Here is an 18,234-nt window from a genome sequence, read left to right as displayed (position 1 = left end):
ACGAAAGCACAAAAATACAGCCGCACCCGAGACCAAATGTCATGCAGAACCCCACGAAAAGAGGAACATGACGGGGAAGTCCTGTCTGAAGAAAGAGGGGGTGAATAAACGTAAAAGAGCACCCACCAACACGACAGAACCCACGGACTCGAGGGACAAGGAAACAAGCCCAGGGAGGGGCCGATGCCCAACAACTCGACAACTCGCAAGGAAAGGGGGGGGGAGGAAGAACCCCACTCCACTGAATCACAAGCCCCGCGCAGAGGGAGAACAACCCCGGCGGAGATGAACTGGGCCCGAGGCCCCCAAGGCAGCCCTTCCCCAGCCTCGGGAACCCACACGGCAGACTCCGGGGCCGAGCCGTCCCCCCAAAGCCCCAGCCTCACAAGAAAAAACCAGGGCAGCCGCAAAAAGCACTAAGGAAGGGAGCCCACTGGCAGACTCATACAACATGGCTGGAGGAACAGGCTCGAATGCCCCCGTCGTCACCCCGGAAGAGGAACTCCCCGAGACTGCCCGAGTCTCAAGACCAACAAAGCCCCGCCCCAACCGTGAACCCTCAGACCGTAAGGACCCGGATGCAGGGAGGAAAAGGAAGGGGGGACCAGACCAGACCCCTACAGGGGAAAAAGAACAACCAAACGAGGCAGTGTCGAGGCTTCTGGGGAGCAAACAACCTAGTGCGTTGCACCCCAATACGCAATGTGCAATGCCCATCCTCCCTGTAACAGTCACCAACAAGCAACAAAACTTGCAGGACTCCGGGCCGAAGGTGTCACCGACACCACAGGCAGCAGACGGAGACAATGACAGTGAGAATCACCCTGAAACAAGGGGACTGAGCAACCCTTAAACTCACATGAAGTGAGAGAGACTCCGGGGCCACATCCATTGGACACACACGCCTCCAGGGGATTTCCAGGGTCCTGAGCGTGTACTCAACGAGGACTCGTGCTCAGCTAGTCCCAGGCAGGGTGCAGCTAACCGGCTCCCAAAACTACCAAGCGAACTTCTATAACTAAACCCCAGGGACATGTACACTCACGGGGACCTAGCAGGGGGCACCACCGAGGAATATCGTGTAAGAAACAAACACCAGTGGCAAATATAGGGCAGAACCCCCAACAAGTCAAAAACAAAAAGAAAAACAAAACCCTGCAAGAGGACCTCGCACCCCAAGGAACAGAGCCGGCCGCTATGTCAGGAAAACGAAGCTGCGAAGCACCCTGCACCCCTACTAGTGCAAAACTGCCTCTTACCCAAAGGTAACAAGGAAGAACAGAACACCCAAGAGCCCAAAGGGCGGCCGAAAAACCAAGCGGTAGAACGGACCAGCAGAGGCAGGTCTCGAGGAACTTGTGGAAGGTGGCCCCAAGCTCCAAGGGCAGTACTTACAGGGCACCTAGGAAAGGAAACCCTAGGTGCATGCAGCCCGAGTACTGAAGACTCACACCTGGCTCACGCACCACCTAGAAGACACCACACACTAGGTACAGTACTGAAACAACCAACGGAGCCGGAGCACACGACCGGTGCTTCTAGCATCAGCTGAATAACTGATGGGTGGATAGCTGGCGTGAGAGGTTTGGGGCTCCTCCTGTCTCCTCCTGGGGAGGGGGAAGCTGCGCAGAAAGCGGCGCGGTAATGTGTGACGTCATACTAGTTTGCTTCTTTTCTGTTGGGGAGTTCTATCCACTAGTTCAGCTTTTGGTAGCAATTTTAACCAGAATGGGTTTTGTTTTGGGATGCTTACCATTCTGGATGCTTGACCCAGTCGATGGCAGACATAGAATGCTTCCAACCACACGGGGGTTTCTATAGGCCATTGCTCCCCTTGAGCCTCTGAGGGGGCCAGGTTCTGGCCGTGGTCCCCGGTAGGCCCTAAGAACTCCATACACATGACTGATGCCAAAGTCTGACATTAGCATATCAGCCTGGGACAGCTCTGGGGAGCCGATGGGGCTCCCACCAAAAAACCAGCATTGAATGTAATGAAACGCCATTTTCTGGGCGAGTCCTGGAGGCTCCCCAGAGCTACTAGGCTGATATGCTAATGTCAGACTTTGGCATCAGTCATGTGTATGGAGTTCTTAGGGCCTACCGGGGACCACGGCCAGAACCTGGCACCCTCAGAGGCGCAAGAGGAGCAATGGCCTATAGAAACCCCCATGTGGTTGGAAGCATTCTATGTCTGCCATCGACTGGGTCAAGCATCCAGAATCGACTGGGTCAAACCGTACGGGAGACAACAAAAGCGGTAAGCACGAAGCCCCACAACAAAACCAAGCCAGTCCCTGAACCCTGGATGAATCGGGATGTGCCAATAAGCATCCCGGAGGTCTAGGAACACCATCCAAGCGCCCGGCTCCAACAGGAGCCAAACCTGGGACAGCGTGGTCATCCGAAAGGAGAGGCAATGAACCCAGGGGTTCAGATGGGACAAGTCCAGAATGAACCGCAGGTCCACGCAGTCCCGAAACACGGAAAACCCATCTGAGGGACGTCGTCGTTTCGACTATGCCCAAGCGAACCCACTCCAAGACGAACTGACAGAGCACAAGGGAAGGAAGCCTACCCTGCCAGCCCCGAACCCCCCGCAGGGGAAGGGGGCCATCCACTGGAGGCCACACGAAATGACCCGAAACGCCCACAAATCGTGGGACCAGGCATGAGCGAACAGCGCAAGCCAACCCCCCCATCTCCCCGTCAATGGGGCGAACTGCGAAAGGGTCGGAGCCCCTTACAAGACCCAGAACCTCGCACAGAGCAAACACCGCGCTGACCAGACGAAGGCGGGTCCGAAAGGGTAACCGAACCCAAACCCGACACCAGTGGCCTACCACGACGAGAGGAACCCCTAGCCTTGGCACGACCCTTCCGGGAAGGTCTACCACGGAACCCCTATAGAACCAGCAAGTTCGACATAGGACAGCAAGAAGCCGAAGCAGCCTGAATATACTGCGCAATGGCGGAAGCCTCAAACAAGGTAGGACAAAAAGGGCTAGACATCCTAAGAGCCAAGGCCTAAGTGGATTCCACAGAGAAGGCAAGCACCGTCTGCTGACACGCGAGCCGGGAAGCATAAAACAGAGCAACTGCATCCCGCAAGACTGGCACGAAAAGCTTCAGCAAGGCAGCCGACCAGCGAGCCGCCGAGGCCAAGGCGCCAGACCCCAGGAACAGCCTCAAGCACCCCCACATCCTCCGTGAGCCAGTCGGAAGACAGCTCCAGGAGGGAAAAGAAGCACAAGGCTGCAACCAAGAGGCCCTGAGCACACAAGTCCTTTGCCACCTGCGCCGCTGAAAGGGAGGGAACCTGCACATGGAGCTGAACGACACCAACATCCCGGAAAAGGGCAGGAGCAAACAAGCACTCATTGAGGTGCTCAAGGTCGCCCCCAGGAAAACCTGAAGCCTCCCGCCACTCAAGCATGCGGGAACTGCAGGAGAGCCAAGCCTCCAAAGCAAAGACAGGACAGTCCGCCAGCCAGGAGGACTCCGGAACCTCGTAACAGAGTCAGAAGAGGAACAAAGTCCCAAACCTGAAAGCCGAGGGATCCATTGCCGAGGCATAATCCAGGTCACGCAGGAGGTTTGCCGCAAGGGCCGCCTACACCGCAGCAGGTTGGATGCGATAAGCCGAAAACCTCCGGAAAGACGGAACCAAAGCACCCAGGGAACACGGAATCGAACCAGCAAAGTGGCAGACACCAAGTCCAACTCGTACGCAGAGGGGAAAGAGAAAACCCCACTTCTTGTAACAGTAAGCCCCTCCCCCCAGCCCCAGGGTCCTCCTCCATAGGACCCAGGGCCGAGTCCTCCCCCAAGCACCGACCCCACCAGACAAGGCCAGCGCAGCTGTAGAAGCCGGATAGAATGAGGCCCAGTGGCTTCGGCCAGGGGAGGAGACTCGAAAGCCTCCATCGCCATACCGGAAGGGGCATCCCCCGAGGCTGCCCGAGTCTCAAGACCAACTAACCCCTGCCCCGACTCCGAAACCCTCAGATGTTTCAGGGCCGGAAGCAGGGGAGGGGAAGCAGAACGAATAGAAGGGGAAGGACTAGGAGGTGCAGACTGAACCAGGGTCGAAGCGTCCCCCCACCCACGAGTCCGGGTCCCTATAAGCAAAACGGGGCAGCCGCAGGGCATCCGGGTGAGCAACCAACCGAGCGCATTGCAACAAATGAAACCTAGAATGCAACGCCTGCGCAGCCTGTACCTGAAGATGATTATCCACAGATTGGGTAAATTCAGTCACCAGCAAGCAGCAATACTCACAGGACTTGGGGTCGAAAGTGTCACCGACCCAACAGGCTGTGTGACTGAGGCAAAAACAGTGAGGGTCGCCCTGAGACAAGCGGACCGAACAACCCTCAAACTCGCATGAAGCGAAGGGGGGATCTCAGGGTCACATCCATGGGACCCACGCGTCCTGTAGGAGATTCCCAGGTTCCTGAGCGTTTATTTGAAGAGGACTTGCGCTCAGGTAAACCCAGGTAGGGTACTGCTAACCGGCGCCCAAAACTACCAAACAAATTGTCTAAAGCTGAACCCCAGGGATGTGTATACTCACGGGGACCAAGCAGAGGGCACCACTAAGTATCAGGGTGAGGCCAAACACCAGTGGCTAGTAGGGCAGAACCTCCCACGTACCCCAAGGAACAGAGCCGGCTGCTGTGGTAGGTGACAACAAGCTGCGCAGCACCCTGCGCCCCTTACCAGTGCAAAAACTGCCTCTTACCCTAAGGTAAACTAGGGAGAAAAAACATCCAAGTACCTATCTTGAGTTATCTTGAGATGATTTCGGGGCTTTTTTAGTGTCCCCGCGGCCCGGTCCTCGACCAGGCCTCCACCCCCAGGAAGCAGCCCGTGACAGCTGACTAACTCCCAGGTACCTATTTACTGCTAGGTAACAGGGGCATTCAGGGTGAAAGAAACTTTTGCCCATTTGTTTCTGCCTCGTGCGGGAATCGAACCCGCGCCACAGAATTACGAGTCCTGCGCGCTATCCACCAGGCTACGAGGCCCCTTAATCCTAAAAGGCAGCCGAAAAACCGAGCAGTTAAACGGACCCACAGAGGCAAACCCCGAGGAACTTGTGGAAGGTAACCCCAAGCTCCATGGGCAGTACTTACAAGGCAACTAGGGAAGGGAACCCTAGGCGAATGCAGCCCGAGTACTGAAAAATAACTCCTGGTTCTCGCACCCTGGGAGTACAGCCGTCACACACAAGGCACAGCGCCGCAAAAAGACTGGAGCCAGAGCACACAACCAAGCCGATAACATCAGCCTCAAGAACTAGGGTGTGGATCACTGGTGTGGTGAGTTTGGGGCTACCCCTTTACCCTCCTGGGGAGGGGGGAGCGGCGCGACAACGGGTGACGTCATACTAGTTTGCTCGTTTTTGTTTGGGGAGTTCTATCCACTCATTCCGCTTTTGGTTGCAATTTTCACCAAAATAGGACTTTGTTTTTGGGACGCTTACCTTTCTGGGTGCCTAATCCGGTTGATGGCAGACATAGAATGCTTCCAATCACACAGGGGTTTCTATAGGCCATTGCTCCCCTTGCCTCTCTAGAGGGGGCCAGGTTCTGGCTCATGGTTCCCGGTAGGCCCAAAAGAACTCCATACACATGACTGATGCCAAAGTCTGACATTAGCATATCAGCCTAGTAAGCTCCAGGGAGCCGTAGGGGCTCCCCCCAGAAATGTGCATCATTTTATAATGAAACTTTTAAGTATTTTCTTGGAACTACAGTATTTGCTTCACCTATACTGTTTTTGTTGTTAATCTAAGAATAAATTATATTTCAAAACCAATATGTGAAACCACCACTACCCTCCCTGGTGCCTTTGATCTGATTTTCTATTAGGAGCAACTGAAGGGACATCTTTTCGATAATATATGATATTCTTGATTGACACAAGGGGTTAAGGGGTTAAATAAAACTAGAAGATATCCTTCTGACTTAATACTGTATATTTGATTATACTTACTCTAAATTATTTTCCTTCCAGTGCTCTTGAAACATGTTTCGGAAGTACTGACATCTAATTTTAAGGACTGCACGATGGGCCTGAATCCTTCGCTCATCGACCACGAACACAACATCAGCAGTTTCCTAATACAAGAAATAATTTGCCTTGTGAAATTTTAATTCTTAAAGGAAAATTCACACATGTCATGGGTAAATGTGCAGTATTGTCTTTAACCCTTAACCCTTTAAGTGCGCAACACATCATATGATGGGTTTAGTAACTTGCAATAACTTGTGCTCCACAGCATATGATGTATTGGAGTACCGCGCAAGATTTGAATGGCCCGCGGGATAGAGGGGGCCCCTCATACGCTGCCCAGGGGCTATAGTAAACAGCTGTCATTTTGTAAAAAAAAATCCAGCTCATGCTACCATCGCGTGGGAGGCATCAGTTACCCAGCAGCCACCATGTCGAGCGCACGGCTGAACGCTTCCCGGGCGCGCACCACGTAATCACTCACCCAAGAGTAATATCTAGTGAATTATTTTCTGATGGCGAGGGAAGTGATTTTGATGACTGACTAGACTACACACAATTGACCAATGATGATAGCACCGACAGTGAAAATGAGATACAGACGCCTCCCATGGCGAGGCCTATACGCTCACCAATGCCACCTTGCCCAGTGTCAATTCCAATTCACCCACGACCACACAGTTCCTGTGCTTATTTAGAGTCTGAGGACATTTTGGGTGACAAGTCAGAGGAAGGCGACTTTTTCTGGTTTTAGTAAAGTGGAATCAGAGCACAGTGTTACCAAGCCTGGTGCCAGTACCAGTGGTGTTACTGGGCGAGAATTTGTCGCATCAGCAGTGTCTCGCCCAGCCAAGCGCCACCACATGGAACAACATGAGGCACCAATGGCCTCATGTTCACGTGCTTCCATCTCACGTGCACGTAGTGGCCGTACTGTGCGTAGATGGGCTTTAGCTCCTGGTCCATGGTGTGCATCGCTTCCTCGCCGTTGTGCCCCTGTTGCGTCTTGCAGGACCCCAGGTGTACTAGTGTGAAGTGATGGTGCCAGTTTTATTCCTGAATTCCTTTGACAATAAAGACGTTGGGATTACAGAGCTTTTCCCTGATAATGGAGAGGATATGTGTGAATTTGATTATTTTACAGCATTCTATGATGAGCCACTCATAGAATATATTGTACACCAAACGAACCTTCATGCGGCTCATCTCATTGGAAAAGAGATAACAGAATTTTCACGATTGCTACGTTGGATAACTACCACTGTAGGTGAAATGTATGTGTTTTTAGCAATATGTATGTTGATGAAGCACTGTTAAACACGCTATCACAGATTATTGGATCCTCAATCTTCATATATGATTTTTCCTCTGCTGGGATGTTACTAGATGGAACCTGAGTCCCTGGGACACCAGTTTGATTCCATAGCATGACCTCACTATTTTCTAATAGATACATTAAATTCTTGTGATTTTACCCTACATCATAATTATTTGTGAGTAGTTAATTTGTATGTCCTGGTTGTGGGTATTAATTCTGACTATTCCACCACCTTTCTTCGGGAAATACATGTCCCGAGACAGGTTTCAGATACTCCTCAGGTGTCTGCATTTTGCAAGTAATGAGGACCGGACAGAGGATGATAGACTTTGGCGAGTGAGGCACTATATGAATGAAGTGATTGGAAAGTTCAGAGATTTTTACGTACCAGCACAGAAGCTGGTGATTCGACAAATCCCTTGTGCTTTTCAAAGGACGTGTTTCCATTCAAGCATTATATTCCCTCCAAACAAAACAGATTTGGATTTAAATTCTTTGTTCTTTGTGACTTTGAAACAGGATACATGTTACACACGATTCTGTATTCAGCTAACGATGTAGACATTCCTGGTAACGACGAACATAGTTTCTCGGGTAGTGTGGTGAAGTCACTGATGGCACCATGGATGAACAAGGGCCACATACACAGATAACTACTATACAAGTTCATTGCTAGCTAGGTTCTTGATTGAAAATAGAACCGGATTGGTTGGCACAGTTAAGCCACGAAGAAGGGAAATGCCAGTGTTTGACGGTAGACTTGCAGTTGGCGAGTGCCAGCCACGAAAATGTGATCAAATACTCTCGGTTAGGTGGAAAGACATGAGAGAAGTGAACATGCTGACAATCGTTCATGATGGTACAATGGTGAACAGTGTCAAGGTGAACCGTGTAACGAAAGAACCAGTATATAAGCCAGATTGTGTTCTTGACTATAATATCAACATGCATTTGATTGATAAAGCGGACATGATGGTTAGCACTATCGAGTGTGCGGAAAACATTGAAATGTACAAAAAAAGTGTTTTTCCAGCTTGTTGACATGAGCATGCCGAACTGCTATAATATGTATCTGATGAAACCTGGATGTAAACTTAGTTTCCTTGCGTTTACTTTTACACTTGCAACACAGTTATTAGCAAAGTTTGGCAAAGATGTCCCTCGCATACAAAGACCCATCATGATCCCAGTGTTGCAGCATGCTGCTACACCCAGGGTCACTCACATGGAGGCCTTTCAAGCACACAGACTAGAACATCTGCCACCAGCTGGAAAGCGTGCAATAGGCCAACGTGAATACCTAGTTTGTAAAACAACAAAAAGGAGAGATCAGAAACGTAAAGTGGTGCAAACATGGTGTGAAGCGTGTGCAGTTCCATTGTGTGCTGTCGACTGCTTCAACAACTACCACTCTCTCCAAGACTTCTAAATGTGCAATAATAGTGCAAAAACCAGTACATAGTGCATGCATGTGTGTAAATATAATAAGGAACATTGTGATTACAAAATATATTGGCGTAATGGAAAACATTTGTATACTTGATGTATGCAACATTTATTGACAATGACCATGATGTAACATTATATGCAACACAATTAGTAACTAATATTAGTAATAAAATATGCCTAGACACTTAATAATGATGCGAAAATAAATTCATGGCAACTGTTGCTGCTTGAAGACTGCGCGTGACGCCTCTGGGATGCACCGTGCATGAGCGTTCATGCAGGGTGTGACGTCATTGCCCATATTGTCGGCTCAATTACGTCATCGGTAAGTACAATTTAATTTATTTTTATTTTTCTCGTGGTCAGGGAACATGACTTAACAGGTTAGAAAGAATTTTTTTTTTGGTATGCGCCTGTGGGTGACGAATGCTAATTAGCCCAGAGCAACACAAGGGTTAACCCCTTAACTGTGTTGCCTCCAAATATGACACCCTTGCAGTGCGCAGGAAATAAATTCTCTGGAAAAAATTCTTTTTATTTTTTTTAAAGTGTCAAAAACGCTTCCCTCAGTATGGGTATGTAAAAAAAAAAAATCAAAATTGTACTTACTTTGGCTGCTATGGGGTCCGGAAGTTGGGGCGTGATGTCATCATTCCCCCATGTGCCCGTGGCGTATGCTCCCGGGGCCAGTAGGGCTCTCGGGGCAGGGCGCGAGAGTTGCCGTGAATATATTTTCGTTCATTTTTTGCACACAGTTCCCAATACAATTTAATTGTTTTTACGTGCCAATCCAATGTATAATGAACACGTACACAATATTATGCCAGTAGAACATCCGTGCTGTCCGTAGACACTGTTACGTGCATCACAAACAAGTTCACTTATCCTGCACAATTTCCAATGTATCATGCCTAATATATTTATATTTACACTTTATATACACACTGTACAGTATCACACACTATATACACACACCATAAACACACTCAGTACTCCGCGAGTGTGTGATGAAACAAAACAGCCAATGGCGCAGAGTGGTACCTTGCTCTCCACGCACCAGGTGCTGATGCATCTTCGTTTTTGTTCTCTGCGGGCAGTGTTCCTGCATACTATACATGCACGTTTACCTTTCTCCCGTGATGCTGTGCCTGGCATATACTCGAGCATATGTACTCCGAGGTTCTCATTACCCCTCAATCTGTCTGGAGCTGCGTGTGGCATTGTTGCTTGCACCCCGCGTGTGGCACTGTTGCTTGCACCCCGTGTGGTACAACAGAGCCCTCCTTGCCATACTTTACTAGCAGCTGTGACACAACACCAGCACTGAATGTACGTATAGACGGTCTCCTGCCAGATTTTACTAGGTACATATTGAAGCAGTTGAGCACTGCAACATCCATGAGGTGGAAGAAGAACTTTTTCGTCCACTTCACAGACTTGTGCACGCACTCCACTCCACCAAGCATCATGTCACACTTATCGACGAGGCGCATGTTCACGTTATAGTCTATGACAGTCTGGCTTATACACGGTGTTGCGTGTCTGAAAGTGGACTTTCCCACTGTCCAACATGGCATCAGTGTGAATCATAGTCAGCATATTCACCTCGCGTCTGTCCTTCCACCACACTGACAGCATATTGTCACACTTGCGCAGCTGGCACTCGCCCACGGCTATACCTATACCGAACACTGGCATTTCCTTCCTGTGGGCCTTCACAGTGCCACATACGCCGGTGTTATGGGCAAGGAGGTAACTGGTCAACAAGGGGCTGGTGTAATAGTTGTTGGTGAACAGTATATGCCCCTTGTTCAGGAACGGTTCCATCAGGGTATTTACGACACTGCCAGAGAACCAGTGTTCATCTTGAGCTGGTGTGTCGACATCTGTACCAGAATATAACATGTCCAAGATAATACTAGTCTCACTGTCACACAGCACAAAAAACTTCAGTCCAAATTAGTGCCGCTTTGATGGGATGTACTGCTTGAATGCTAGTCGCCCCTTGAACAGTACAAGCGACTCGTCAATAACCACATTCTGTGCAGGTACAAAATAATCCCTGAACTTCCCTCTCATGTCACTGAACATCTTCCATACTTTCCACAGTCTGTCGTGTCTGTCCTCATTTGCATTATTCTCGAAATGCAGGCACCCGAGAATCAAGAGATACCTATCACGCGACATGTACCGGTTGAACACGGGTGATGAAACAAGGCTGTCTTTGCTCCAATAATCCTGGATGACAGCTTTCTCAGAGTGCTTCATCATCATGGCGAGTGCCAGAAACACGTACATTTCGTCGATTGTCGTGTCCTTCCATCGCGTGAGGCAGGTAAAATGCCGTCGTCTATGAGGCTGTGAGCAAACCTGTTTGTCTCAGTCACAAGATGCGTCATGAATACATTGTCAAAATATGCCAGGAAATATTCCATGTCTGCCATATCATCACCGGTATATGGGAATAATGGTGTAACACCAACATCGCTATCATCAAACGTAGGTATTTGAGTGACAAATGTGGCACAATCCTCCCACACAAGTACACCAGGGGGTTTGGTGTTGGCGCCAACAACACGGGCAACACCACCACGAGCACCAAGAACACGGCTACGTCGTCTGCTGCTACTGCTGGAGCTGCGTGAGGGTATGCTAGGCGCTGAGGCAGATTTACGTACTGTAGGCCTACCACGAATAAATGATGTTGAGGGGCCACTGTCGTTGTTGTCCACATGCTGTGAGACACGCTGCCGCCTGCCGCAGCGTGTTGCTGAGGCAGCAAAACCCCGCCTGGTAACACCACCGCTGCTCGTACTCGGGTCGTCCACACTACTCGTATCGGAGCCAATGTCACTGAAGCCCGAGAAAGATTTGTCACATGTACTGTCACTGAATAAACTACTAGCGTCTAGGGACATACATGATGGTGGTGGTGATGATAATGGTGTTGACCCAGGGCAGCGAGGCAGGCCGGGCGAGGCGCATGTATTGTACACGCTCGCCAAATCTTCCAATTCTGTCTCTCCCTCACTCGTATCAGATCTTTGAGTAAGGTCTTTCTCTGGATCATAGTCTAGGTCATCATCCATAGCACCGTCATCATACAAAATATCGTATATTTCCTCCTCAGAGAGTCGTTTTCCATGACCGTGGGTCACCGTGGAGCGGGAGCTCGTAGAGGATGCGTCAGACATGGTTGCTGCTGTGAAACTGAGGCTCCCCACGGCCGCAGGGCATGCTGGGATTTTTTTTTAAGATGGCAGACGATCACTGGGGCCCCCACCCACCCATACCATACCCACATCACCACGCGCCAGTTTTGAATGTTACGTGAAAAATAAAAATACCCGGAGGCTCGTTGCGCAAACCAGACGTGGGCCTGCAGGCGCGTTGCGCAGTTTAAGGGTTAAACTGCTCAGCAAAAGGGGCAAGGAAGCGAAAAATATTTGAATTATGTAAAAATTGCTTAAAATTATTAAACAAATCTCCAACTTATTGGCTTCAGTGTCATGAAACTTCCATCAAAATATTTTCAGAAATTGATTTTAGACAAATTTTTTAAAAAGAATAATATTTTGTTGATAAGGAGAACAGGTCCTATGAACTGGAACTGATGGATAATGCAAAAATAAAGAGATGCAAGCACCTGTCCAACGCACAAAGAAGAAGAATAGTAGTGTCCACAAAGTGGATATGCAGCTGGTACCTTTTATAGCATTGCTGAGTAATACATAATAACAAATAATAATGAGCATGGTATTATGCTCTATTTTTTATAAATCATATAAATACATTACCCAATGATAATATCTGTAACTTCCATCAATGTTAAAAACAAAATTAAGTTTTTTTTTTTTTTAAGTTTTTAGTTTTTCTCCTTTTTTTATTACATTATTTTGTTGTAACCTTCACAACCTTGAGAGTGCATACCAGTCCCTAACTATGTGAAGATAGAATGAAATTGGTCAACAAATAAATCAGTCACAACTCACAGAACTTGGGGCTTTGAATTTTTTGGGGCTGAATTTTTCAGATTTCAAACTATTTTCTTTGTCTCTTTAGCTTGTTTTGATGATTAGGAACCAGTTTATGGTTTTTTTATTTGTATAAAGCACTGTATACCCTAAATATATCCCCTAAATCTTTATACAGGGGTACCTTGGTTTAAGAGTTTAATCCGTTCCAGGAGACAGCTCGTAATCCGAAAACTCGTACACCGAAGCTAATTTCCCCATATGAAATAATGGGAAATTAATTAATCCGTTCCCAACTACCCAAAAACTTCACTTCAAATTAAATCTTATCCCTAATTCATTTAAATCTACACTACAAAAGTATGTTCATGTTATTACTTACCCTTCCTGATGACTGCTGTTGGCGTATGTAAGATGGTGAGGAGGGAGGAGGAGGAGAGGACTTACTGTTTAGAATGGGAGTCCCCTTCCATTATAACATCAGGCAGTGAGGACTTCACTGGTGTGCACTCTCTGGCACGTATGCTGGCACTTTTGCCTGCATACCACTAGAACTTGCTTAATCTAAGAATCTGTCTAAAGACACTTGTTTTCCCTACATTTTAACACTTGTCTGTAGTAAGACATCACATTGTCATTTAAAAGGTCAATGCAACAGCCTGCTACAGCTTTACCTGAGCGAGTTTTTTTAACAAAACTTTGCAGTTTTCTCATACTTCACACATTTTCTTAATGAAGAAGGGACATCCTCTACTCACAACTATTTTCTTAGGTTGAACCTTACCACTGGTTTTCTTGGGACCCATGCTAGATATATAATAACTTTTATGCTCAAATGGCCAAAAATCTGACAAAAAACTGTAAATCCTTGTGAAGAATTCAGGCTGAAATTCCGAAAAACTCGTATACAGGGACACTAGTATTCCGAGGTACCACTGTAATTATTATAATCATCCCTATAGTTTCTGTGGAGAGCCCCTTTGGCTTCCCGGAGCTATACCGGGCTGATGTGTATATATTAGACCATGGCAACAGTCAGTCTAAGGAGTTCTAAGCTTACCGGGGACCAGAGCCCCCTCAAGAGGGGCACAAGGAGCAATGGCCTAAAGACACCCCCGTGTAATTGGAAGCAGTCTTTGTCTGCCATCTGCCAGGTCAGGCACCCAGAAAGGTAGGAATTTCAAAACTACTGCTGGCCAAAAAATTGCAAACCGAAAGCCGAAAAAGCAAACAGAACTCCCCAATCAAAAACCGGTAAACAAACATGACGTCACCACAACCGCCGTGCATCCGTCTGCGCAACCCCTCCTCCCCGGGAGGGGGACGGGGGGTCCCAGACCTCCACGCCGGCAACTCTTCCCAGTTCAAAGGCTGATGTGATGGTGAATGGTCGATGGCTCTGGCCCCACTCTTTGCGTAGTGCTGCAGTACGGTGTTGTTCTGTATTGGTGGTGTGTGAGCCAGGAGTAACACAAGAGTACTGGGGGCTGCATGCACCTAGGGCTACCGTCCCCAGGTGCCCCGTAAGTACTGCCTTTGTGGCTTCAGGGTTATCTTCCATGAGGCGTTCTGGAGCAGCTACCTCTGTGTGGTTCTGTCGCTGCTCAGTGATTGCCCGCCCTTGGGGGTTCAGCTGGGGTGGTTCTTACTCCTGTTTGCCCTTGGGTAGGAGGTAGTTTTGTCACTGGCTGGGATGAGAGGTACTGTGCAGCTGTCTGATATACACACAACGACCGGTTCTGTTCACCTGGAGACATTGTGCTTTTGTGGGGTTTTTGTTTTGTTTTGTTTTGTTTTGCCTGGCTGGGGTCTGCCAAGTGTGGCGATAGGACCACTAGTAGGTTTTTGGTGGCCCTCCACTAGGTCCCTGTGCTTGCACACGTCGCAGGGGTTCAGCTTTTAGTTGCTTGCTTGGTAGCTCTGGGAAAACTGGTTAGCAGTACCTCGCCTGGGCTTCCCTTAGCAGTCAGCCTAAGGGCCCTGGAAACCCCCATTGGAGCTCAGTGGTCCAATGAATATGACCTCTGAGTTCCACCTCGCCTTGTGCGAGTTTGAAGGTTGCTCTGTCCCCGTCTCAGGGTGACACTCACCATCTGCCTCCGCCTTGCTGCCTGTTGGGGTCAGTGACACCTATGACCCTGAGTCCTGCGAGTGGTGTTCTTTGCTTGTACTCTAACTCACCCAGTCCACTGAGACTGATATTCGGGTGCAGGCAGCTTTAGCGTTGCATGCGTGGTTTAAGTTGCAGCAACGTGTGAGGTTGGTTGCCTTTCCGGATGCCCCGCAGCTGCCCCGCTGAATTACACTGGTAGTGAGACTCGGGCGACTTCGGGGATTGCCCCTTCCGGATTGGTGGCGGAGGCATTTGAGCCTGGTCCTCCTGCTGGAGCTTTTGGGCCATGCCAGCAGGCCCCCTTCCTCCCTGCTTTTCCAGTGGACTCTGCTTTTCCTCCAAAGGTAGAGGGTTTGGAGGATGGAGGATGGCTCGGCCCCGGGTCCTGACGTGGAGGATTCCGTGGCTGGAGAATAGTGGACTTAGGGGGGCCCTGGGCTCCACTGGTCCCTGCTTGGGTGTTTGGTACCCTCGGTGCAGGGTTTCTCGTTACAGGAGGAAGGGTTTTCCTATCCCCCTCCTTGTATGATTTTGTTATGAGTTCGACTCCTCCCCGGGTTCGGTTCCGCGTTCTCTTGGGTTCTTCGGTTCCCTCCTTCTGGAGGTTTTTGGCTTCCCGCATCCCACCGAGAAAGGTGTGGGAGGCCCCTTACAGCTTACCTCCTGCGAGATCCAGATTACGCCTCGATATTGAAGCCGTCTTTTTGAGTTTGGCTCCTCTTTTCCTTATTGGGTGCGTTACTGGTGCCGGAGTCTTCCTGGTTGGCAGACTGCTTTTTCTTCATGGGGGGCTTGGCATTCGTCCTGTCGGACTGCGCACTTGAATGGCGATAGTTGCCTACGGTTGTTCAGGTTTTCCTGGGGGGTGAGTTGGAGCACATCAAGGCATGCTTGTTCACCCCCATCTTTCCTTATGATGTCAGCCAGGTGCGGCTTCACGTGCAGGTTCCCTCCTTTTCAGCTTCCCTGGTGGCAGAGGATTTGTGTGCCCATGGGCACTTGGCTTCGGTCTTGCACTTCTTTTTACCTGCTGGAGCTGTCATCGGACTGCCTCGTGCTGGGTATGGAGGAGCTGGGTTCCGGGCCAGAATCCGGTGGGCTTGCTTCGGCAGCTCAGGTGCTGGCTACTTTGGTGAAGTTGTATGCGCCATTTCTGAGGGAGGCGGTGTTTGTTCTTCCCTTCTTGCCTCGCGTGCTGACAGGAGGTGCTTGTCCAAATTTTTGGAATCGTCTTGGGCCCTGGCTCTTAGATTTTCATCTCCTTTTTGTCCGTTCCTGTTTGCAGAGTCTGTGGTGGTGCTTTTTTTTTTTGGGGGGGGGGGGGGGCATGGAGGTCCTGCTCGAAAGGGTTGTGCCAGGTCTCTGGGTTCCTTTGATCGTCATAAACCAGCAGTGCCAAATTCAGGGCCGGCACCTCCTCTGGAGCAGTCGGGGTCTGGTCGGCGCAGTGATCACTCTCAGCGTCGGTTGGTCTCTCGTATGGGTCTTCGGCCCTTTCGCGGGTTGTCCCGTTGACAGGGCGATAGGGAGGAGGCTCACGCTGTTTGCTCTCGCCTGGTCCCATAATTCGTGGGCATTTTGGGTCTTTCCTCCGACCTGCGGTGGTATTGGCTCGCTCCTCCTCCTTCGGGGGAATCGGGGCTGGCAGGGCAGGCTGCTTCTCCTGTGCTCTATCAGGTCATCCAGGAGTGGGTTAGCTTGGGTGTGGTCGAAACGACATAGTCCCTCAGGTGGGTTTCCCGCCTGTTTTCGGTTCCGAAACGGGACTGTGCGGATCTGCGATTCATACTGGACTTGTCCAGTCTTGAATCCCTGGGTCTTTTGCTCCTCTTTTCGGATGACCTCTCTGTCTCAGGTCCGGCTGCTTTTGGCGCTGGATGTCTGAATGGAGTCTCTGGACCTCAGGGATGCATATTAGCATGTTTCGATTCATCTGGGGTTCAGGGACTGGCTCAGTTTTGTCGTGGGGCAAGAAGCTTATCGCTTTCGTTGCCTTCCTTTCGGCTTGATTCTGGCCCCTCGAGTGTTCTCACGCCTTACCCGGGTCATGGTGGCCTGTTTGCATCTGTTACGGGTTCGGGTTCTGGCTTACCTCAACGAATGGCTAGTGTGGACTCCCAGCCAGTCTGTGTTGTCTGCTCGTCAGGAACATGGTTCTTTCCCAGCTCGCTGGGTTCGGGTTCTCGGTGAACTGGAGGAAGTCCCTTTTGGTTCCCTCTCAGGTTCGGACTTGGCTGGATCTTGTGTGGGACTCTTGGACCGCTTCCTTGTCTCTGGAAGCCGGAGTGAACATGAAGCCACCCCTTGAAGTGGGCCCCACCGAAGTGGAGCCGGTGACTGAGCAGACAGAACACTGGACGCGTGATCCTGTGGTCCCGGGTTCGATCCCGGGAGCCCGCAAGAAACGATGGGCAGAGTTTCTTTCACCCTGATGCACCTGTTACCTAGCAGTAAATAGGTACCCGGGAGTTAGTCAGCTGTCATGGGCTGCTTCCCGGGGGTGGAGACCTGGTCGAGGACCAGGCTGTGGGACACTAAAGCCCCGAAAACATCTCAAGATAACCTCCCTCCTGTGACGCTGTTGCGGTTGCGGTCCCGCCTCCGGCTGTTTTTAGAGGGCACCCGGGTTGCACATTGGTTGTTCGAACGGCTATGCGGGAGCCTGAACTTCGCCGTACTGGTCTACCCACCGGGTCGGATCTGGCTTTGGCGGATGTTATGGTGTCTTTGGGGTCGTCCCTTCCACCGCTCTCGCGATGGATGGGTTCGGATAACGGGAGCCTTGCATTGAGTGCTGCGTCGCCAGCTTCCTTAGTGGGTTTTTTTTGGTTCTGTGCCATGGCGCCTCCCCGAGCCATCGCTCAATGTGTTCACAGATGCCTCGTCTTTCGGCTGTGGTTTGTGACACATGCTCACCAGGCTGGCCAGGGTCGGTGGGGTCCATCATTCTGTCGAGCTCACAGCACGGTGCGGGATTTTGCGGCTGTGTGGCATTCGCTTCAGAGGATTTGGGCCGCTCGAGGAGCAACGATCCGGCTCCATTCGGACTGCTCCCCGGTGGTTCACTGCCTGAACCATGGGGGTTTGATGCGGTCCTTGGTTCTTTGGGGCTGGTCACTTCGGGTGACTCGTCTTCTGAATTCTCGGAGTTTGGCTCTCCTGGCGGTTTATGTTCTGGGGGTGTCAAACATCCTGGCAGATGGACTGTCTCGGTTCATTCCCCTTTCCATGGAATGGACGGTCGACGCCGACTCGTTCAGTTGGCTCTGCTGGACGTACGGATGCCCAGAGGTGGACCTGTTCGCATCGGCGTGGTTGAGCCGTCTTCCAGTTTATGTGGCGCCCTTCCCAGACGGCGAGGCCAT

General features: G+C 50.2%; 1 protein-coding gene across 2 annotated transcripts in view; it reads right to left on the bottom strand.

Moving 5' to 3' along the window:
* LOC123757454 (RCC1 and BTB domain-containing protein 1) overlaps positions 1-18,234 on the bottom strand; it is a 152,498-nt gene that overhangs the window by 48,224 nt on the left and 86,040 nt on the right. For both annotated transcript variants that reach the window (XR_006772748.2, XM_045741086.2), the window contains exon 8: positions 5,998-6,122. Coding sequence is in view for 1 of the 2 variants with exons in the window: in XM_045741086.2 (XP_045597042.1) it covers positions 5,998-6,122 (125 nt within the window). In the remaining variant the exon portion in view is untranslated. The remainder of the gene's footprint in view (positions 1-5,997; positions 6,123-18,234) is intronic.

This window comes from Procambarus clarkii, chromosome 22 (genome assembly GCF_040958095.1).
Source record: "Procambarus clarkii isolate CNS0578487 chromosome 22, FALCON_Pclarkii_2.0, whole genome shotgun sequence".
Classification (NCBI taxonomy): Eukaryota; Metazoa; Arthropoda; class Malacostraca; order Decapoda; family Cambaridae; genus Procambarus; species Procambarus clarkii.
Note: the sequence above shows the minus strand (reverse complement) of the source record. Positions and strands in the feature narration are given on the sequence as shown.